Source organism: Glycine max, chromosome 17 (genome assembly GCF_000004515.6).
Source record: "Glycine max cultivar Williams 82 chromosome 17, Glycine_max_v4.0, whole genome shotgun sequence".
In the NCBI taxonomy this organism is placed as follows: domain Eukaryota; kingdom Viridiplantae; phylum Streptophyta; class Magnoliopsida; order Fabales; family Fabaceae; genus Glycine; species Glycine max.
The window spans coordinates 18,264,319-18,286,894 of record NC_038253.2 but is presented as its reverse complement, the minus strand read 5'-3'; the positions used below and the strand labels follow the sequence as shown (position 1 = coordinate 18,286,894).

General features: G+C 34.9%; 1 protein-coding gene across 1 annotated transcript; it reads right to left on the bottom strand.

Annotated features, from left to right (window-relative positions):
• Positions 1 to 1,254: 1,254 nt before the first annotated feature.
• ZEP (zeaxanthin epoxidase) lies at positions 1,255 to 13,506 on the bottom strand. The gene is given in 16 exon segments (NM_001289332.1): positions 1,255 to 1,335; positions 1,845 to 1,929; positions 2,022 to 2,110; positions 2,203 to 2,257; positions 2,440 to 2,526; positions 2,628 to 2,692; positions 2,825 to 2,870; positions 3,109 to 3,212; positions 3,320 to 3,434; positions 3,910 to 4,001; positions 4,937 to 5,148; positions 11,275 to 11,390; positions 11,512 to 11,612; positions 11,838 to 11,912; positions 12,080 to 12,242; positions 12,983 to 13,506. Coding segments are annotated over 16 exon segments (2,010 nt in total).
• Positions 13,507 to 22,576: the final 9,070 nt, after the last annotated feature.

Sequence of the window (22,576 nt, the reverse complement as noted above, 5' to 3'; positions counted from 1 at the left end):
TGGAAATGTTGAACACATATAATGTAAGTATTTTTCTCTTTAATACAATTTATTCTATACCAAAGATCAATCAAACTTTAAATTTTAAATCACTCGATTAAAAAACAAAAATCATTATCATTTGTGTAAATTATTTTTTATTTAACCACTTATGATCTGGGGTTTCACATGTCAATTTCACAATTGTGCATCAATGTAAATTAGCGTATGTGCTCCCGTAAATAAATGATAATAATGCTTATCCTTTTATAGAAACAACAAGTTGGCCTACTATTTTTTTTTTTTTTGGGTGAATTACATCAAAAGAAAGAGCACTAGAAGACTCTAGAAAAACAAACTTGAGCCATATCAGCTCTTAAAGCAGGCAATATAAAATCAAGAGCAAAAGCAAAAATATGGTAAACACCTTCATCCGCAGGTTGATTTGCTTCTCTCATAGTATGGTTCCATCAATATCTCCCATATTGGAATGAACAACATGAATGGCGTGAACAAGTCAGCCTACTATAGAACAAATTTTGTGTTTTTTTTTTCTTGTTTTATATGTGAAAATTGATGCTGGACAATGGACACAACGACAAGACATACAATGACAATTCTCACCTAAGCTAAGATGCTAGTAACTACATTTCTTTGTCTAATATAGATATGAGATATTTGCATCCTCGTTTGTAATGTTAGGAAAAATTACCATCAAAACTTGGTTACAACATACGAGGAGCAATAATAAACAGAACTCAGATCACTCAGGAGGAGTTAGAAAGAGATTGATGACAATTTTTTTTTTTTGATTTGTAGGAATCAAAATTAGGTCACACGAAGTTTACAACAACTCACATGTTCAACCAATTGAACTATATCTGTTAAATTTGGTGACAATTGAATTTGCTCTTCTTATAATGATAAACTATACAGTTTGATTCTGTAAATCACAATTAAAAGTGCAAAAATTCATAGCTAGGCATTGCTTACTCCATTCAACATTAATCACGTGCAAGTTTATGTGTGTCATGTTATAAATCTAACTCTAACAAATTACAAATGTCATACACAAAAAGTATTGGAGTGGAGTAACAAATTTATACCCAAGAGTCCCTCTTAAATGTCCATATAGGCATGTAACATATCAGATCTTAAATGACTAGACTGTGGTATAATACCCCACCCTAAAACAATGCAGATAGTACTATACAATAGCAAATTTGTGCTGTATAATTTTTCCATAACTTACAAATTGCAATTGAGCAGAATCAGTCATACTCCCTGCAAAGCTAGTGTGCTTTCATTTTCTGAGACTCTTGGAACAGAGCTTGTCACCTTAACACGGAACGAAACCTGCACATAACTTGGTTGCTGAGACATCAAATAAGTAGTGCACCATTTAAACTAAAATTGAACATTTTCAGGCAAGGATAACAGATAATATACGCAAAAGATTATGTCTGTGAATCATTTGTCTCAGATAAATGAGGGGAATTGTGAAATCAAATGTAACTTGAATAATTTTTTAGCACCTCTCCCACAAGTATTTAAATAAAATTAACAACTGAAATTTCGGTATTGGTTAAACAATGCAATAAACTAATAATTTTACTTTAAACAATTGAGTGTGGGATGAAAGTGTGTACAAGTAACACTACTCAATGAGACTGAATCATCCAACTAATAATGTTCAATTCTTATAGGCTGTGAAAGAAACTAGTCATAATTAGTGAATCAAACAGTTGTAGTATCTTTCTCATATGTTGATCAGTGGTTACCTCATATACCTAATATAAGTCCTAGAAGATGCAAATGTGTAACATGAGTATACTGCAACTGCTTTTTAGGACCTCTCATCTCACCTTCTCAGAACCAAACTGAATAACATCAGATGGACGGATGCGAGCAGGATAATTAGGAGGTACCCGGTACTGCTTTCCTTCGTTGCTGAAAACATAATGAGAATGATATTAAATAGATTTCTCAAGAATTTAAAACTTTTAATGTCAAACAAAGAACCTTTCACTTCTTTTACTTACTCAATGATCCAGGTGCCATGCTCACTCCGTAAATCAATCAAGAAGAAGGCACCATCCTTATAGTTAATTCGAGCATGCGTTGGAGAAACCTTAAAAAGAGAAATTGTTGATTATGTTAATGATGTGAAGCACATCAAGTATGGGACCGTGTTTCATTCAGGTAATGATAAATTTGTGCTACCTGTGGTGAAGAAATTGTAACTGAACTGCCTGAATTATCTTGCATTGGTGCACTCCTACAATTACAAAAACATATTAGAAAATAGGCTGAAAGTGAAAATTAGATTATCTTTATGATAATTAGGAATTGAACTGCACACTTCTCAACACTAATTGGTGACCAAAAATTAGATTATCTTTATGATAATTAAGAACTATTAAGCCACTGCATTGTAAGTAGGTGTAGCAATAGGCATACCCGATTATGAAGGGTTTCATCTCATTTCGACTTAAAGATATAGGCTTTGAAAGACCTGTTCCATCTCCATGCGGTAATAAAATCCATCTATAATTGAGAAAACAAGGATGAACATTAAGTTATGTGATCTACTTATTTGTGGTAAGAAATATGTAATAGGTGATACAAATATTTGGTCAGAGACATACTCTCCATTAATAGCACGCTCGAGTGCTTCATCATCTTCAAACCATCTACGTAACTGATCATTTGCCTTCATAAATAATCAAATAGCTATTAACAACAACATCACAACAAGTCTAATAGATGTGAACATATAAATTACCAGATATACAATATCTTCTCAGCAACAAAGTACAAAAGAAACTTTATTTGAGCAACGTACTTTGTCTGTGAGCCTGCAACTTAGTGGTCTGCCCTCAAGTTTGTCGCTGCAAAAGTAGCATCATTTTTCATGTTGTTAGTAACAAAATTGCACACATAAATATTTCTTTATTGTTTGTCCAAGTAAAGACTAAACATTGTTTTCAATTATCAATTTCTTGAACTTCTTAGTTCTCATCATTTATCCAGTGGCTCAGATTTCTACATGCATGTGAATAAGAAGATCAGATGAAGACAATATGAAAGAAAGACTATGAGCAAAGAAAAATAGGCTCTAAACGTTACCTATTGCCACCTAAGACCCAGCTCAACATAGAAGGCATCATGATGTCAACAAAAAACCTTCCTCCAACTCTTCCAGGATGTGGTATACGAAACTTAGTCAAAAACTGCAGAGTAAGGGAAGCAAGAATGAATTTGTGCATTTAATTATTTCAATTTGAGTGTCATTTCACCATATTTTTCATTCTCTTATTGATAAATTTTAAGTTCTTACTTCTAAAGGGCCAAGACCAACACCCAGATATGCCTTGTAAGTGGAAGCCATGAGAGCCGCCATTCTAGCCATTCCATGAATAATGGCAACTCGTAGTCTTCTTTCTCTCTCGTAGCTGAAAGTATTAATGCAAAAGGGATAAAAAAGATGGGCACCATTAATCACCAAAGAGATTTATCATCAAATTTACCAATTTGAAAATGATGAATGCTTAAATATCTTTTCAGTCATGATAATTTAGCGTTTTTTTTTATTCTTGTAAAAAATTATTTTTTAGTCATTACAAATTATATTTGTTTTTCGTCCTTATAATACTTTATATAACATTTTTTATTGTTCAAAACGTCATCTAAAATATTTTACAGACTAAAAACAAAAAAATAATATAATTTACAATGACTGAAATTTTTTTTTTTTTTACAAGAACGAAAAACAAAAGATCACTAAATTCCAAGAAACAAAAATGTATTTAAACCAATAATGAAACATTAACTATTGAGCCATGGTTGATGCAAGAAACGATCTCTCTTTTCGAATCAAGTCAATAATATCATCATTTGCATTTGCATAAATGCAAAATGGTATATTACCTCCTTAGGGAAGAATCAATGTCAATTGGACTCCCTGATTTAATACTTTGTTCCCATGCATTCTCCAACTCCCATGCAAGTTGATAACTGTCCTGAAATGATAAAACAAACTAGTCAGAAGGAGTTTTTGCCTCACTTTTCAAGTGTTTCATTGATTACCAGTCCCTTTCGAGCCTCTAACAAAAGTTGAGATAGTTTGACATCTATTATCTCCATCTCCTCTTAAAGTAGGAAATATTTTAATTTTATGTATGTTTCTGTAAATAGTGTATATCCATCAGACAGATGGAAATAAAATTGTTTATTTGAAAGCTGTGCCAAGAAAAAAAATAATAGAAAGCTTAACGACAAGAAAGTTAAGAAAAAGTTTCAAATACCAAAGTCCAGAAAATCAGTGATAATGTCTTAGGTATGAAAGAGGGACAAAGGTAGAGAGAGCCGAGGAGTCTCCCTATTGACCTTATTACATTTCCATTTTATATTACAGGTAATCAAATTTTAATGCAAAACAAAAATAGCCTCTACAATCAGTTTTGATAAGTTTGTGTTTAATGGGCTAATACATTATAATTTATAACAATTTTTTATTTTTATTTTATAAGTAAGAAGACCCACAGGTAAAAAGAGAATATTTAAAGAGGAAGCTTAAATAGATTCACATCAATGAAAAGTGGATTCTTATTGTAATTTTGGATGAGTAAACAGTATGTAAACAATCCAAGACTTGGAGGATATAATAGTCATATGGTACAAATAGTCTTTCATTGCTTTGTTTAAAAATTTGACACTAACTCAATCATAGATGAAATTTATTATATGAAATAACATGTATGATACATATGTTTAAACTAAGAATTTTCGTTTATCTTGTGTATTCCCCCTCCACCCCCATCATTAGTCAATTCTTGCATCCATTCCTGGTCTGAGTAAGTAAAAAATTTCTGAAACTAATGTAGAACTCATAATAACTTCATATTTCATTGAGAGAGGATGAATAAGCTAAATACCAGATAAAAAGAATATATACCTCAATAGCCATGCACCCTCCTTGGCCCATATTTGGCTGCATGGCATGGACGGAATCACCAAGCAAAGTCACGCGACCCTTTCCCCATGTCAATGTTGGTATCCTGTCATATATGTCTCGTCTTAGAATTGCTTCTTCTTCTGTGGCAAGTATCAGATCTACAGCATTATCACACCAGCCCTCAAATATCCTAAGCAACCTTTCCTTTTTTCCTGCCATGCAGAAAGAACTAAGAAATTAGATATGAATATGATAATTTAACTTTTTTTTCCTCATTGAAAAGGATGAAAAATAAAGATACACATCTATTTGTATATTTTCAAGGTCATCTTATTTCTACATTTCCAATGCTAAATTACTGTCATAGAACCCAGGCTATTTCATTAGCAATCTTCATCATTATACCAGCTTGAATGCTTGATATTTACAATCCATTCTATTCCACGTCAAGAAAGATGGATAAAGATTCAGTAATAGAAGGAAATGAGTCTGAGATAGAATGGGCGAGAGAAGCATTTAGGTCCATCTTTGAATATTAACAAAAAGCAATCATGAGGTAATCTCAAATAAATACCATGCTAACTACTATGATGCATGGATACATATTGGATATGATACAATTATTCTTAATGTCAGATACGTAATGTAGAAGATACACATACATGTGTGCATAAAATATTAAACATAATATAACATTGTTACTCTACAAATTCAAACTAAAAGCACACTTTTTGAACATTACTAAAAACAAAATAGAAACTATGAATCATAGTCATCATAAATCATAGCCTATTTCCTACAAACAAGAATAGTAGCTACTTCATTTCTTCCTAAAACTAGTAAAAATGTGACCCACTTTAAAATTGAGATTTGATGTAGTTAGTTAAATCTAACACTTGATAGTTTTCTGATACTTATTATTGGTGAAGTATCCAAAAGTATCAATATCAGATACATGTCTAATATCGATACATGAAACAAATGCAAGTATCAGTATTTTGTAGGTATGAAGCATGCTTCCTGAAATGCTAAAAAATGTTAGCGTGAGTCATTAGAATTACCAGAAAATAAGAACATTAATTGTAAATAGCTGTCAAATCTCTTAGATCAAGGGTCAAATTTACTTATATTTAGCCATGAGTATCGTGTATAGGCTAGGACAACTCCTAAGCTCTCTCCCTCTTGTATCTATTTATACTCTGTAAATGACTCAAAGGAATAACAAGGTGAATAAAATACCTTATGTTCTGACATGGTATCAAGAGCATATTATTGGGACCCAAAGATGGTTGATTCCTCAGCGATTGGTGATTCCACAAAGTAGCCATCAAATGCTTCCGCTACCGATTCCATTTTGGCAAATCTTACGACAAAAATGATGGAGGTTTTGTCAAAAGCCTAGTCAACATCACAACTGTCAATCTCTAATTCCTCGACGATATCGATCAGGATCAAGTTGGATGGTTCCAACTATGCCCTATGGTCCCAGGTGGCTGAGATGTACATCTCAGGCAAAGACAAACTGTGATATATTGACGGATCATTCCCTTTGTCGTCGGAAATTGATTCGACATTCTGTAAATGGCGAACTGAGAACGCTATAGTGAAAGGATGGTTGATCAACTCAATGGATCCCTCACTGGTGGGGAATTTCATCCGCTTCCCAACAGCCAAAGGGGTTTGGGACTCCATTGCTATGACATATTTTGATGGATCTGATACTTCACAACTTTAGGAACCTTCGACGTAAGGTAACCCAGATGTCGTAGAAAAGTGGATTAATTGAAAAATATTACAATGTTCTACAAGGGCTGTGGCGTGAGATAGACTTTCGGTGCCCTAATGCCATGGAGTGCCCAAGAGATATACAAAAATACAATTATTTACTACAAGAGGAAAGAGTTTATATCTTTCTCAATGGATTGGATGACCAACTCGATAACATTTGGAGTGACATACTCCAACTGAAGCCATTTCCCACAATCGAGCATGCTTATGCACATGTTCGAAGGGAGGACACTTGTTAGACTATAATGGCATCTGGGGTAGATAATACAACAAGTGATGCTATTATGGCCACTAAAGGTTCAAAATTTGGCCAATTGCCAACACTAGTGGCTGGGAAACACAACTCAGTCTTGAAGTCGAAGGGTCCATCTGATGGAGGAAAGTGCACACGTTGTGGAAATGTTAGACACAATCGTGATACCTGTTTCAAGCTACATGGGTATCCAAAATAGTGGCATGAGTTGCAAGCTAAGAAGAAAAAAGACACCACGACACTTGAGGAAGGCACTGGTAAAGCTGTTGTAGTCACTGTTGAGTCTCAACTCTCGCTTTGTCCTGTAACTAGTTCCTCCACCTCAATGAAACCAGGTAACTGGCGTCAAGTTTTCTGTAGTTCTAACTCTCAGGATGCAAGTGCATGGATTATTGACTCTGGGGCAACAAACCATATGACCTTTGATCCCATGAACTTCTCCCAGTCAACTCCACCACATAGGACTTGCATTGCGAATGCAAATAGAGTTGCATAGCCAATCGTAGGTGTTGGAACTGTGGCATTATCACCCTCAGTCTCTTTATCTCACACTTTCCTCGTTCCTACATTATCTAATAAATTAATGTCTATGAGTCAAATAACTGAAGAGCTCAATTATGTGGTATTGATGTACTCTACTTTTTTTCCTTCTTCAGGATGTTCTCAACAAGAAGATTATTGGGCGTGGTACTAAGAGAGGGGGGCTATACTACCTAGACAATTTTAGCAAAGGAGAAGCACATCACGTGTGCCATCAATCTAGTAGCAAAGAATGAGAAATATGGTTGTGGCATCGTCATTTGGGACATCCATCATTCAGTTATTTAAGACACTTATTTCCATATTTATTTTTACATTTGAAAAATGTTAGGTTTACATGTGTGACTTGTATTTTGGCTAAAAGCCATAGAACCTCCTACCGTATGAGTTTGAATAAAAGCAGTGTTCCTTTTGCTCTAAAACATTTTGATGTGTGGGGACCTTCCCTTAGGACTATCGTATTTGGTCACCGTTGGTTCGTAATATTTGTCGATGATTGCACACGAATGACATGGCTTTACTTAATGAAGACTAAAGATGAGGTGTTTCAAATATTTCAGAATTTTCATATCATGATTCAAAATCAGTTTTCAACCAAAATTCAAGTTCTTCGGTCATATAATGGAGTTTGTTAACCATCATTTCAAAGCATAATCCCAACAACATGGTCTCTTTCAGGAGACCTCATGCTCACAAACTCCACAACAAAATAGTGTCGCCGAACAAAAAAATCGTCATATCTTAGAGACAACACGTGCTTTTCTTCTTTGCACCCATGTTCCAACTCACCATTGGGATGATGCTGTAATTGCAGTTGTATACCTCCTCAACTGCATGCCCTCCAAGGTCTTGCATTTTAAAACACCTCTGCAAGTACTCTCTTCTCATGTACAATTACCTACTGTGTTGATGTTTTAACCTAGGATTTTTGTGTGTGTGGTTTTTGTTCATCTCCACAAAAACCAACGCACCAAACTTGATGCATGTGTTGTTAGGTGCTTGTTTTTGGGCTATGGACTACACAAAAAATGCTACAAATGCTTGGACCCTACCATCGAAAAAACTTATATCACCATGGATGTAACTTTCCTAGCTAGAATATGAACCTTTCTTTTCTCCTATGGTATCCAATTCAGCTCTTCAAGGGGAGTCCATGAATAGAGAGCTAAATTGGTACTTGGTGGCTCCATCACCAGCTATTGAAAAGAAACAAATTGGAGAGCATGAATCTGAAGTTGAAGGAGTAATCCATGATGAACCTATAGAAATGCAACATTTAAATATAACTGAAGTTGAGTGTAAAGAGGATCCTTCTACTAATGAAGGAACTGCTAGTGAAGAAGTTCCCGTCAATGAAGACTATATCGATCAAGGAAGTCAAGAGCCCCCTCTTTTCATAATACCCGACCCTCTCACTTGGAACAATCCTGAGGTAAGCTCTCCTACTATCTCCTCATCTACTAATGCTTCTGTAAGATATGTATTGCCTATCAGGAACAATCGAGGAAAGCCACCCAATAGATACTGCCCTAATGTAGAAGAAAGGCGATCCAAATACCCCATTGCAAATTATGTGTCTACTCAACATTTATCAAATCCTATTCATGCCTTCATAAAGACATTATTATCCTGTCATATTCCAAAAAATGTGGAAGAAACCTTAGCTGATCCTAAGTGGGCACTAGCCATACAAGAGGAAATGGAAGCTTTACAAAACAATAATTCATGAAGGTTGATACCACTTCCTAAGGTAAAGAAGATATTGGGGTGCAAATGGGTGTTCTCAATCAAATACAAAAGTGATGGATCCATTGATCGGCACAAGGCAAGGCTAGTGGCAAAAGGGTTCACATAGACTTAAGGTATAGATTATACAGAGACTTTTTCACCGTTGGCCAAGCTAAATATTGTTAGAGTCCTATTATCTCTTGCAACAAATTTAGATTGGTCATTACTTCAGGTTGACGTGAAGAACGCTTTTCTCCATGGAGATCTTGAAGAAGATGTTTATATAGATATCCCATCGAGCTATATGCCCTCTTCTGGAACCAAGGTGGTATGCAAGTTAGAGCAAGCACTATATGGATTGAAAGAATAACCTCGATCATGGTTTGGAAGATTTAGCTCAACTATGAGAAGGTATGATTTTGATCAAAGTAATTCAAATCACACCCTATTCTTAAAGCATCTGCAAGGAAATGTGACAACTGTAATTATTTACGTAGATGACATGATTATTATTGGAGATGATATCGAAGAAATTTCAAGACTACAAGAGCAATTGACAACTGAGTTTGAGATGAAGAATTTGGGTGGACTTCAAGTATTTTTTTGGGGAAAAAGGTGGCAAGGTCACAAAAAGGCATTTTCTTGTATCAAAGAAAGTAGGTGTTTGACTTATTGACTAAGGTGGGGCTGCTGGACTGCAAACCAACAGATACTCCAACAATCCAAAATCACAAACTTTCTCAATACACAGACCAAGTGCACATGAATAAAGGAAGATACCAAAAATTGGTGGGGAAACTTATCTATTTGTCACATACTCACCTTGATATTGCCTATGCCGTAAGTGTGGTGAGCCAATTTATGCATAATCCAAGTGAAGAACATACAGATGCAATAAACTAAATACTTCGCTATTTAAAATCCTCACCAAGAAAGGGGTTGATGTTCTCTAAGAATAATCACTTGAGTGTTGAAGGGTACACTGATGCAAATTGGGCAAGGAATGTTATAGACAGAAAATCCACATCAAGATACTTCACATTTGTGGAAGGGAATTTAGTTACACAAAGAAGTAAAAAGCAAAAAGTAGTGGCCTTGTCTAGTGCTGAAGCTAAGTTTAGGGGCATGACCAAAGGACTTTGTGAACTATTATGGCTCAAAAGGTTACTAATGGAGATTGGCTTTGGTCCTAGCATGGAGATGAACTTGTTCTCTGACAATAAAGATACAATTGATATCTCACAAAATTCTATCCAGCATGATCAAACAAAGCACCTGGAGGTAGATAGACATTTCATCAAGCAAAATCTTGACAAGAAGATTATTTGATTTCCGTTTGTCAAGTCGGAAGACCAATTGACAGACATTCTTACAAAGGTAGTGTCCGATAAGAACTTCCCTGACTCCCTTGACAAGTTGGACATTAAAGACATTTATGTACTAACTTGAGGGAGAGTGTTAGCGCGAGTCATTAGAATTACCAGAAAATAAGAACATTAATTGTAAATAGCTGTCAAATCCCTTAGATCAAGGGTCAAATTTAGTTATATTTAGCCATCAGTATCATGTATAGGCTAGGACAACCCCTAAACTCTCTCTCTCTCTCTCTTGTATCTATTTATACTGTGTAAATGACTCAAGAATAACAAGGTGAATAAAATACCTTCTATTCCGACAAATAGATGATGCCATGAGCAGCTTTCTTTACCTTTTTTTTTCGTTTTTCATATATAACCCCCACTAATTGTTCATTATTAGTAGTAACTAGTGGCAGAACATAATAATCAGTGATCCTCAGCATAGAAATGATCTAAGCTCAAAATGTCAAACAAATAATCAATTATTCATTACCATAACAGTTGAAAATTCTTTCCAGGTACAATCAATTAAAAAACGGCATCAGTTATGTAAAAGCCAACACAAACAATTAAAAAGGTATGTCTATAAGTAGACCACATTGAAAATTTAACATTTGCAAAGGGTGTGCTTCTAACTGTTTTCAAATCTCAAACACAAAGAGAATGCATACCGTTGGGCTCATCAACACCACCAGGAGGTTCTTTGTGAAATGCATACCATTGCATCTTTCCCGCACCAACATCTGAAGATACAAAGTATTGTTTGTGTCCCAAGAATACTCGGTATCTTCCAGCGAAGAAGTTCAAGTAAGCTTCTCAACTCAATGTAAGTAATGTTTACAAAATTTCAACATAGTCCACAGAAAATGGATAAATAGAGATACGATACATGAATATAATCAACATACCCAACAGTTTCAATGTCAGCAGGCACAAAATCTGCAATGCCAGTATAACAAGTATAACCAGAGTAAACAGCTTCTGTGAGCCCAAATAACTGCTTCCTCACCTATTCATAAAAAATTACAATAAAATTAAATGCAGAATTTATGATTATACGAACCGCTTACAGACAGAATGACAGAAAGAGTTCACTACTTCACAATGAAAGAACAAATCTAACACACATATGAGCTCCACAGTACTTGTCATGTTTCAGTATGATGTTTACTTTCATATGGGAAAAATTATTTGCTAAAGAATAAGATCATAATCAGAGAAAAATTAATAAGACCTTGGACCATATTCCATCCGCTCCAACCAAGACATCTCCTTCATATTTCTGACCATTCTCTAGCTCTACTGTTACCTGAAATTGTGGAATGCAGGGTGGGAAAGTAGTAAACATCAATCAAATGATATTTGTCTGCCAATGCGTTTTCAAATTTCAATAAGAAAGAAATAAAAGCATCAGAAAATAGATATCATAATAGACAGAAATATGAGGAGAATCTTTAACAATCTTTCTCTAATTACCTTGTTTCCATCATCCACAAAATTAACAACATTACTGGCATTCATAATGATATCTTCCCCAACTGCGCGAGCAAGGATCTCTTGTAAAACCATTCGACTAATAACTCTTGTGACAGGAAGCCCACGTTCCACTGCAGGAGTGAATGTATCAAACTTGACGTACCTGACAACAACCTATATATCAATTCACGGTACCAAATGCTAAAATTTCATACAGAAAATAGAAGAAAACATTTTTTTTTATAACTTGATAGTAAGGAAATAAGATTGTTGTTTGTGAAAGAAAGGAAAATTTACAATAACAGAACACCCATTTGCATGTTTGCTAGAATAATTATTTGGTTAGTTTAGTTCTACAGAATCCTATTAAGCCCAAGTTCCCCCAACTTTAAAATGAAGGATGTACTCACTAAGAGTAATCAAACTCATTAACAAACAGGATGTTAATAGACTTGTTAACTAGGACCACTGACACAAACATTGTTAAACATCTGAATTTCCATTGCAGTTGCGTTTGACTCCCTGCTGCTGTTGTTAAGATTTCACAGTTTTTTTACTAGGGCACTTCTTGCAACGGTCATGATATTGAAGTTTGTCAACTCAAAGTTCTCAATTGATATTAATAATTTAATATACTCTTTTCCCTTAACCATGTACTTTTCTCATTGCTAGAATTTCTCTGTCCTAAATTTGCCAAAAATGAGTACAGTTGCCACTTACCACAAGGTTGAAACTACCTAATTAGCTTTTGAGGGTCCAACACCTTAAATGATATATTAAACCAATCAGCATGAGTATCCCTATTGCATGCCTAAAAATAGAACAAGAAAGAAAAAAAGAAAAAGAAAAAAGACAATCAAATCACTGATTCAATTCAAATATGTACTTAACCTTTAAACTTACCAAGAACCAGAAACCCCATCTACAAGTCCATTGATTCTATCACCAGTGATGCAACCAACTCTCATAACTTCATCAGCAACCTCTGAATCAATAGCTTCCAAAGCAGCCAAAGCATTGCTCTGAATCTGAATTGGACCCCTATACTGTCCCTCCCCTCTTATAGCACTCAAGTCCTTCTCAAACACCATCACCTCAAACCCCTTTCTCTTTGCAGCCAAAGCAAAAACCAACCCTCCAATCCCTCCACCAGCCACAAGTATACGAAGCTGCTTCTTCGAAGGGGTGGTTCCATTCCCATCTTTTGCTGAGGGTGAAACACCTGGTGGAGCCTCCACCACTGCACACTTCACATGCATCACTTTCTTCCTTTGCTTCCTTGTTCTGCATCCTACACCACAGTTATAGCCAACAACAAAAGGTGAAGCATCCAGTGGAAGCTCTTTATTCAAGGGAACTGAGAAATGGGTTCTTGAGAAAACGGTTGTTGAAGGGTTAAGAGAATTGTAACATAAGGTAGTAGCCATGGTTGCAGTTTGTGTGAGAATATGTGTGTGTGTGTTTTGTGGCTAATAGATTCGACTCAAAACTCAATAGCTTGCATTAATTAAATGAAGTTATATATTTATATTATATCAATGCATGGCACTTAAAATCTAATGATGAAGAAACAAGGGGAACAGAATTGGTGGTTTAAAGTTAAAGCCAACAAAAATCAGGAGAACGAAGATGTCAAAAATACTGAAAATAGACATAAGCCTTGTAATTAATTAACGTTTGAGGGGTGAACTCAGTGGTTGCTAGTGTTGGGTGACTGTGACATACTCATTTTTCGTACCTTAATTGTGGTCATAAATCCTAGGTGGTGTGTATGTTGTAAGTTTGCCCACGTATGAATAATCCGAAACAGGATTTAGACCTACCGTGTGGATCAAAATATCGAATTTTATTGGCTTGTGCTATTTTCCTATGTGGATAAGGACGTATATCCATTCGTTTAGCTTTTAAAGGAAAAAAATAATATTATTTATTTATTTTGGTGGCAAATTCTACCGTGAACCAGGGTTCTAGGGTGAAGTTCGGAACTGTAATAACAAATTTTTAACCGAAAGAAAAATTAATAAAAAAATTAAAAAACAACCTCTGCAACTGTTGTCCTCTCTTTCAATTTTTGGGTTTTATTTCCTCAAATGTATGTGAGATCTGCTCCACCGCTTCACTCCTTTATTTATTTTGAATTTTTCATTCCAGATCTGAGATCCGCTCCTTCCACCGGCGGCAACCGTTGATTTTGATGTCACATTTTTTTTTCTTTTCTTTTATTTGTTGTATTTATCTTGTTTGTTGGCTTTGGGTTTCACTGTGGAATGCTGTTATGGTGATATCTAGATTTCCAAAATGGCAGAGAAACTTAATCGGAATCATCGTTATAATTATCAGAGTGGTGTTACCCGGCCAACGACAACATCGGAGGCCGTCGGCGTGCGGTGCAACGTCGTTGACGATCTCGCAGAGCTGGAGTGTAAAATGGCGGATTAATTGAGGAAAAGGAAAAACGAAGCTTTTGCTTTTATTGTTTTCTATTTTTGTTCATTTTCACTGGACTAGAGAATGACTGGAAATATGTTTGGTCTGTTGTGAGTTAAAATATTTTCTGAAACGAATAAGGGCTAAAAATAATAAAAATCTAATAAATCTTAATTTTAAGTAAATTTAAAAATAAATTTTGTTTTTGAAAAGTATTTTTAGTGTTTTTATTTTTTGAAACTACAAAACAAAAAATTAAAGCAAACATATTTCAAAAATTTTAATCTTTTGAAAATAAAAATAAATTTCAGAAAATAAAACAAATGAAAATAAAAATTAAGCATACTCTTAGTAATTTAATTAAAATAATTGGAATGGATTCTGGTTTAAAATTTGGGGTTTTTTGAATGTGAAATTTGGAAGGGATTCTGGTTTGAAATTTGGGGTAAATTAAGAAATTGAAATGAAGAAAGCTGCGGTTGAACGGTAGTGGTAGGGAGAATTGACGAAAATTAAAATTAAGATAAGAAAGAAAAAGTTTTGTTATAAGAAAAAAAATTGTAATTTTGATTCCCTTCCTTTTGCGCATCGATGATTTTGTTTAAATTTTAATTGTAATATTTAATCCAGGCTTATAAATGAATGATTTTGTTGCTTATAAATTATTAATAAATAATTATATTTAATTAAATTAATTATAAATTAACTGAAATTATTAATTATTAAAAAATCAAATAAAAAATTATTAATTTTATTTTTTCATAACACTATGTTCATTTTCTTCTTTCTCCACAAATATCTCTTATACTTCTATTATCACAGGTGATTCTATGGATATAACATCATATTAGAGTTTATTAAAATTTTTAACGATTTATAATTTATATTTAATTTACCATTAATTTAATATCTCTAATAATCATAATTATTAGTTAATAATCTATCAAGATATCAAAATCATAATTTATAAAATTAAGAGAACAAATATTACAATTCAAAATAATAAAAAACTAAAATAATAAATTTTAAAAAATTAGAGAATTAAAATTACAGTTTACCACAAAAACTTCATTTCAAATATATATAAAAAATTGGTCAAACCAGTTTCCTTTCTTGAATCTGAGCCATAGAATATTTTATAAATATATCTAATGGTAAAGACTTGCACTTCATGGGTGTACCTATAAGTTTAGTATTTCACTTTAGAAGCCACCATTGAGCAGCTTGTGTCAATATCCTCCATTGACTCACCCAATGAAAATTCACCACGTTACTTTTTTTACACGTGAGATACTTTTATGGACTACCCACAATAATTTTCAAAATTTTATTAACTCAATTTTAAATTGTATTTTCTATGTCGTTTTTATTTTTCTGCCCCCACAATTATTTTTGAAGGTTGAATGTGTATTCTTCGTTCTTGATTGTAGAGATATTCACAAGGATTGGATTTTGTTTGCTCTCTAGGGCACTACTATATTGTTGGTGTGTTTGATTTCTCTTCAACCTGAACGATTCGTGTGGTCATCGATGTTGGTGGATTCGATTTCTCTTCATTGGTGAATGATTTTTTTCTTTCCATTTGTATGATTGATTTTTTTGTTCCAGGACACACCGAAGGTTACGATTATGTTAGTGAGTTCGATTTCTCTGTCAATCGTGAATGATTTCTCCTTTTCCATTCATATGAGGATTATGTTAGTGAGTTTGATTTCTCTCTCAATCGTGAATGATTTCCCCTTTTCCATTCATATGAGGACGACATTGCTGATTTTTCGTTCCACCTATGGTAGTAACTTGACTTTCTTGGCATTTGTGAACAATTCCTAGTGTTCCCGAGGTCGAGTTTTAAAGTTGTAGTATTACCCTCAAAATTCGTATCAGAAACCCTAGAAAGCATTAGATTTTTTCTGTTAAATAATTATTATTAGGTTTTTTTGAGTTGTGTGGATTGCGTTTTTTTTAAACCTTATTTGTGTATTTTGCTAAGCTTCGGTTGTTGTTGGTCTTCATACATTGAGTTGTTGGGGTGGTGTTACATTGAGTCCCTTTCATAAGCGTTGGTTTCGTGTGTTGGGTTGGTGTGGCTTGGGTCATCCTTGAACTGAATTATAGTTTGTAGTATTTTGAGGTTTGTGATATAATTGCAGTTTTCATTAAAATATTTTTCTGAGATTTGGTTGCATTGCATGGTGTGACTGTATGGAGGGTTTGGAGTCCATGTGTGAGGGAATAATTATGTTCATGACTTGGGGATTGTTTAATTTGTAAGCTGGAATTTTATTTCCTTGCAAAAGAAAAATTTGGTAAAGGGGAATAACAAAAAACAAGGTTATAATTAACAGATAAAACAGTCATGTAGCACAAACTCCATGACTTCCGAGGGGGCATCCTTCAGCAGCTGGTCAGAAACATGACCTCTTGAACCCCTTTCAGCAAGAATATCAGCTACTCCATTAGCTTCTCGCGACACCAGAGAAAAGAACACAGGGCACTTTCCTTGCAATTGAATGTGCTTATTTGTGCTATGTTAAGGAAAATGTAAATTAATGAGAATTTATATTCGTTTAACTTAAGGGGAAAATATTATTTATTTATTTTGGTACTCATTTTAGTTTTTAATAAGGTATGATGAAAATTTAAGTGTTTTATTTTATTTATTCCAATACTATAAATTTAAATGGTTAAATCGGAGAGGATTTTACAATCTCGTTAAATTAGAATGTATAATTTAAGTGTTTTTTTTTGTTTAATTTATTTATTCGTTATATTTTCTCGATCAGAGATATTTAACACTTTCTCTTCTCTGTTTGAGATGCGCATTCACACTTTATTTTTGTAATTAAAAAACTTCTTTCAATCATCTCAAATTATTATTATTTTATTTTTATTTGTGCACTTGATTTTCTTAACTACTTGTTTGTTTTAGTTTTAAAACAAATTTAAATTTAAAATATTTGTTATATATCTAATGTAAAATTTATATAAAATTTATTTATTATTAATTTTTAATTATAATATAATTTATAAATTTGAAATTCTTATTGTGAATAAAAATTATATACGAATAAATATTCATCTGATGGTAGTGTACTAAAATAGTAGTTGACATATAAAAATGAGATTAATATATACCTATAATTTTACTTATTTTATATTTTTATTTATATATTTTCACTTTTTTAAAAATTTGGAATCTAGAGTAGATATTGATCCTAATGTTTTTTATTTTAATTCTTATAGTTTTTATCTTGGTATCGATTTTAATTTCTATAAAATTTCCCCTCTATTATAATTCTTGAGAGATTAAAATTTAAATTACTAAAACCATTGTAAATATTAAATTTAAAATGCATTTAACGTTTATTGGTATATAATTTCATAGTTGAATATATTAAAGTAAAATTGGTTGATACAAGGTGTGGATAATATTGCAGCCCAGTATCAGCATATGCTAGTGATTAGGGTTGGAGATGGGCTATTCTTTCTTCTATCCTTCTGCTCCATATTTGTCAAAAGGTTGCTTCCATTCATCCTTCCTGTGAAGGTTTGGAAGAGCTCGTCTGATGGCTCTTTTTCTATAAAGCAAGCTTATGCTTATGTGTCTCACCCTGAGCACAATCTCAATGCCTTGCATAATATTGATCCCTTTCCTCTTAACTGGAAGTGGTCATGCCCTCAAAGTTCTTATGGAAGTTATTACATGGTAGTTTGTGTTGAAATATAAACTTGATTTGGGCCTAAATTAATTATTTGGTTCCTTGGACTTAGTTATTTTGGGCTTAAGTAATTATGGGTCATGTTTCTAGAGAATTCTTGTAGTGTTTGGAGTGTCTAGATATTTCTTATGGTTGTAATATTCTCTAGAATACTCTTTGGATCTCTAGAGTTGAGAACTCTCTAGAATTAGTGTGTCTAGAGTTCTCCTTAGAGTAGTATAAATAGAGATGTAATCCTACATATTTGTATCAAGCAAAAATATAAAGTTTTCTCCTCCATAAAGAATTCTCCTTCCTATCAAGTTTCTATTCAAAGTCTCCAATATTCCTAAACATTTTTCCTAAACATAAAAAGCCTTATTTCCAACAAATTGGTATCAGAGCTTCAAGATCCTCAAAAGATGGCGAATGGAGGTTTTCCTTTTCAAATGCCGATGCTCACAAAGAACAACTATGATAATTTGAGTATCAAGATGAAGACGCTACTAGGAGCTCAAGATGTGTGGGATATCGTAGAGAATGGCTTCGAGGAGCAAGATGAAGTCTCGCTAAGCCAAGGTGTAAAGGAGACGTTGAAGGAGTCAAGAAAGAGAGACAAGAAAGCTCTCTTTCTCATTTATCAATCGGTGGATGAAGATACATTTGAGAAGATATCCAACGCAACGACGGCCAAAGAAGCATGGGATAAGCTTCAAACTTGCAACAAAGGAGTTGAGCAGGTAAAAAAGATTCGTCTTCAAACTCTTAGAGGTGACTTTGAGCGTTTGTTTATGGAGGAGTCCGAGTCAATTTCTGATTATTTTTCTCGAGTATTGGCCGTAGTCAATCAGCTTAAAAGAAATGGTGAAGATGTTGATGAGGTGAAGGTCATGGAAAAAATACTTCGAACTTTAAATCCAAGTTTTGACTTCATTGTTACCAACATTGAAGAAAACAAGGATTTAAAGACCATGACTATTGAGCAACTTATGGGTTCCTTACAAGCATACGAAGAAAAACAAAAGAGAAAAATTAAACAAAAGGAGGCTACAGAGCAACTACTACAACTCAACGTAAAGGAAGCAAACTATGCAAATTACAAGAGCCAAAGAGGACGAGGTCGTGGCCAAGATCGTGGACATGGACGAGGACATGGAGGAGAAGGAAGAGGTGGTTACAACAACCACTCCAACAAATTCAACAATGGAGAAAGAAGTTGGAATCCACAAGTAACAAGAGGTCGTGGAAGAGGAAATTCATGGTCGAGGTATGACAAATCACAAATCAAGTGCTTCAATTGCAACAAGATTGGTCACTACGCATCCGAGTGTAGATTCTCGAAGAAGGTTGAAGAGAAAGCTAACTTTGTAGAAGAAAAAGGCGGAGAAGAAGAAACTTTGCTACTCGCGTGCCAAAACAAATTTGAAGAGAAAAGAAACAAGTGGTACCTCGACACCGGCGCAAGCAACCACATGTGCGGCGATAAAAGCATGTTCGTGGAGATCAATGAAGCGGCAACTGGCGATGTCTCATTTGGAGACGACTCAAACCAGTCAAAGGCAAAGGTAAAATTCTCATACGTTTGAAGAATGGGAGTCATCAATTCATATCCAATGTCTACTATGTGCCTAACATGAAGAATAATATTTTGAGCTTGGGACAATTATTAGAGAAAGGCTATGACATCCATTTGAAAGAACATAGTCTTTTCTTAAGAGATTGTAGACTTAACTTGATTGCTAAGGTGCCTATGTCAAAGAATAGAATGTTCCTCTTGAACATTCAAAATGATGTGGCAAAGTGTCTCAAGGCTTGCTATACCGACTCTTCGTGGCTATGGCATCTACGATTCGGGCACCTCAACTTCGACGGTCTAGAACGTTTAGCGAAGAAGGAGATGGTGAGAGGCTTGCCTAGCATCAACCACCCAGACCAACTTTGCGAAGGATGTCTAATTGGGAAGCAATTTCGTAAAAGTTTTCCAAAGGAATCAACAACAAGAGCAACAAAGCCGCTAGAGCTCATACACACCGATGTTTGTGGACCAATCAAACCCAATTCATTTGGTAAGAATAAGTACTTTCTCCTCTTTATTGATGATTATTCCAGAAAAACCTGGGTTTATTTCTTGAAGGAGAAATCAGAAGTGCTTGAAAACTTTAAGAAGTTCAAAGCCCTCGTGGAGAAAGAAAGTGGTCTTTCCATCAAGGCCATGAGATCTGATCAAGGAGGAGAGTTCACTTCAAATAAGTTCAACAAATATTGTGAAGACCATGGAATCTGTCGCCCACTGACAGTGCCAAGATCGCCACAACAAAATGGAGTAGCAGAGAGAAAGAACCAGACCATACTTAACATGGTGCGAAGCATGCTCAAGAGCAAGAAGGTGCCGAAGGAGTTTTGGGCTGAAGCAGTGGCATGTGCAGTTTACCTAACAAACCGTTCCCCAACAAGAAGCGTGCATGAGAAGACACCACAAGAAGCATGGAGTGGAAGGAAGCCCGGGATCTCTCACCTCAAAGTGTTTGGAAGCATTGCCTATACCCATGTTCCAGACGAAAAGAGGACAAAGCTCGATGATAAAAGTGAGAAGTACGTGTTTGTGGGTTACGACTCAAGATCCAAGGGGTACAAGCTCTATAATCCAAATAGTAGAAAGATCGTCATAAGTCGCGACGTGGAGTTCGACGAAGAAGATTGTTGGGATTGGAGTGTTCAAGAAGATAAGTATGATTTTCTTCCTTATTTTGAAGAAGATGATGAAATTGAACAACTAATCATAGAGGAACATATTACACCACCTGCCTCACCGACACCAAGGCTGGATGAAACAAGTTCAAGTGAGAGGACACCGCGACTAAGGAGCATTGAAAAGACTTATAAGGTAACCAAAAACCTAAAGGACATTAACCTCTTTTTTCTTTTTGGTGATTGTGAGCCTCTAAGCTATCAAGAAGAAATCAAGTCAATCACAAAGAATGATACGTGGGAACTTACTACACTTCCACGAGGACACAAAGCAATCGAAGTAAGATGGGTGTACAAGGCAAAGAAGAATGCTAAAGGAGATGTGGAGAGATACAAAGCAAGATTGGTGGCTAAAGGCTATAGTCAAAGACAAGGAATTGACTATGATGAGGTATTTGCTCCTGTTGCTCGTCTTGAAACTATTAGACTGATCATTTCTTTAGCAGCCCAAAATAAATGGAAGATCTATCAAATGGATGTGAAGTCAGCCTTCTTGAATGGTTTTCTCGAAGAAGAAGTCTATATTGAGCAACCACTGGGCTATGAAGTAAAAGGGCAAGAAGGAAAAGTCTTGAAGTTGAAGAAGGCGTTGTACGGTCTCAAGCAAGCACCGAGAGCTTGGAATGTTCGAATCGACAAGTACTTTCAAGACAAGAACTTCATCAAGTGTCCATATGAGCATGCACTCTATATCAAAGCGCAAAGTGGAGATATTTTGATTATGTGTTTGTATGTAGATGACTTGATCTTTACAGGGAACAATCCAAGCATGTTCGAAGAGTTCAAGAAAGATATGTCAAATGAATTTGAGATGACGAATATGGGGCTCATGGTGTGGCGTCCCTAAATTAATGACTGGTTTGATAGTAATGATTTAAATAACAAAAACCATGGTAAACTTTTTTTTTTCTTCTTTTTCTTTTTCATTTCTTTCTCTTTTCACCATAACTAGGTTTAGAAGGAAAATCCCCACTATAGAGTCCTGAATGGTCAGTTCACAACTCTATTCGGAGTCATTTCTTTCTTACCGCTCATAATCTCTAAACTATTTTGCTGTTTCAAAAGGGAGAATGTACCAGCCATTACTTTAGGTCGTCACGTGAAAATAAAAGAATAAAATACGGTCGATAAACTCTTTTACAAATAAAGTTGCAAATACTTTCTTCTCAAATAACAAGATTGATCATAAATACATTCATCATTTAAAGCTGTCCAAAATATGGGAGTTTTACAAAATATATATATAGTGTCATCCAGAGCAAAGGTGTCCACAGTGGTGGCTTCAGCCACATGTATACAATCATCAAATTCCTATACAACAGGTCTACCCATACAAAAACAAAAGAGTAAACCTAACAGTCAGTCCTAGATACACCCACCCTCAAAAGTATACAAAACTAATCCATGGGACTGTCCACTATGATGAAGAGCCTCCACTGGCCGCCATCTCTCTCGGGCCACTATCCTCCGTAGAGTCTGCCTCAGATGCCGACATGACTTCCTCGGGAGAATCCACCTCAGGAAGTGGGTCCTCATCACCCTCTAGAAAGTCAAGAGCATCCGCAGCAGGCTCAGGAGGTAGCTCCTCGGGATCCTCCTCAGGGTCTTCCTCGGATGACGTCAC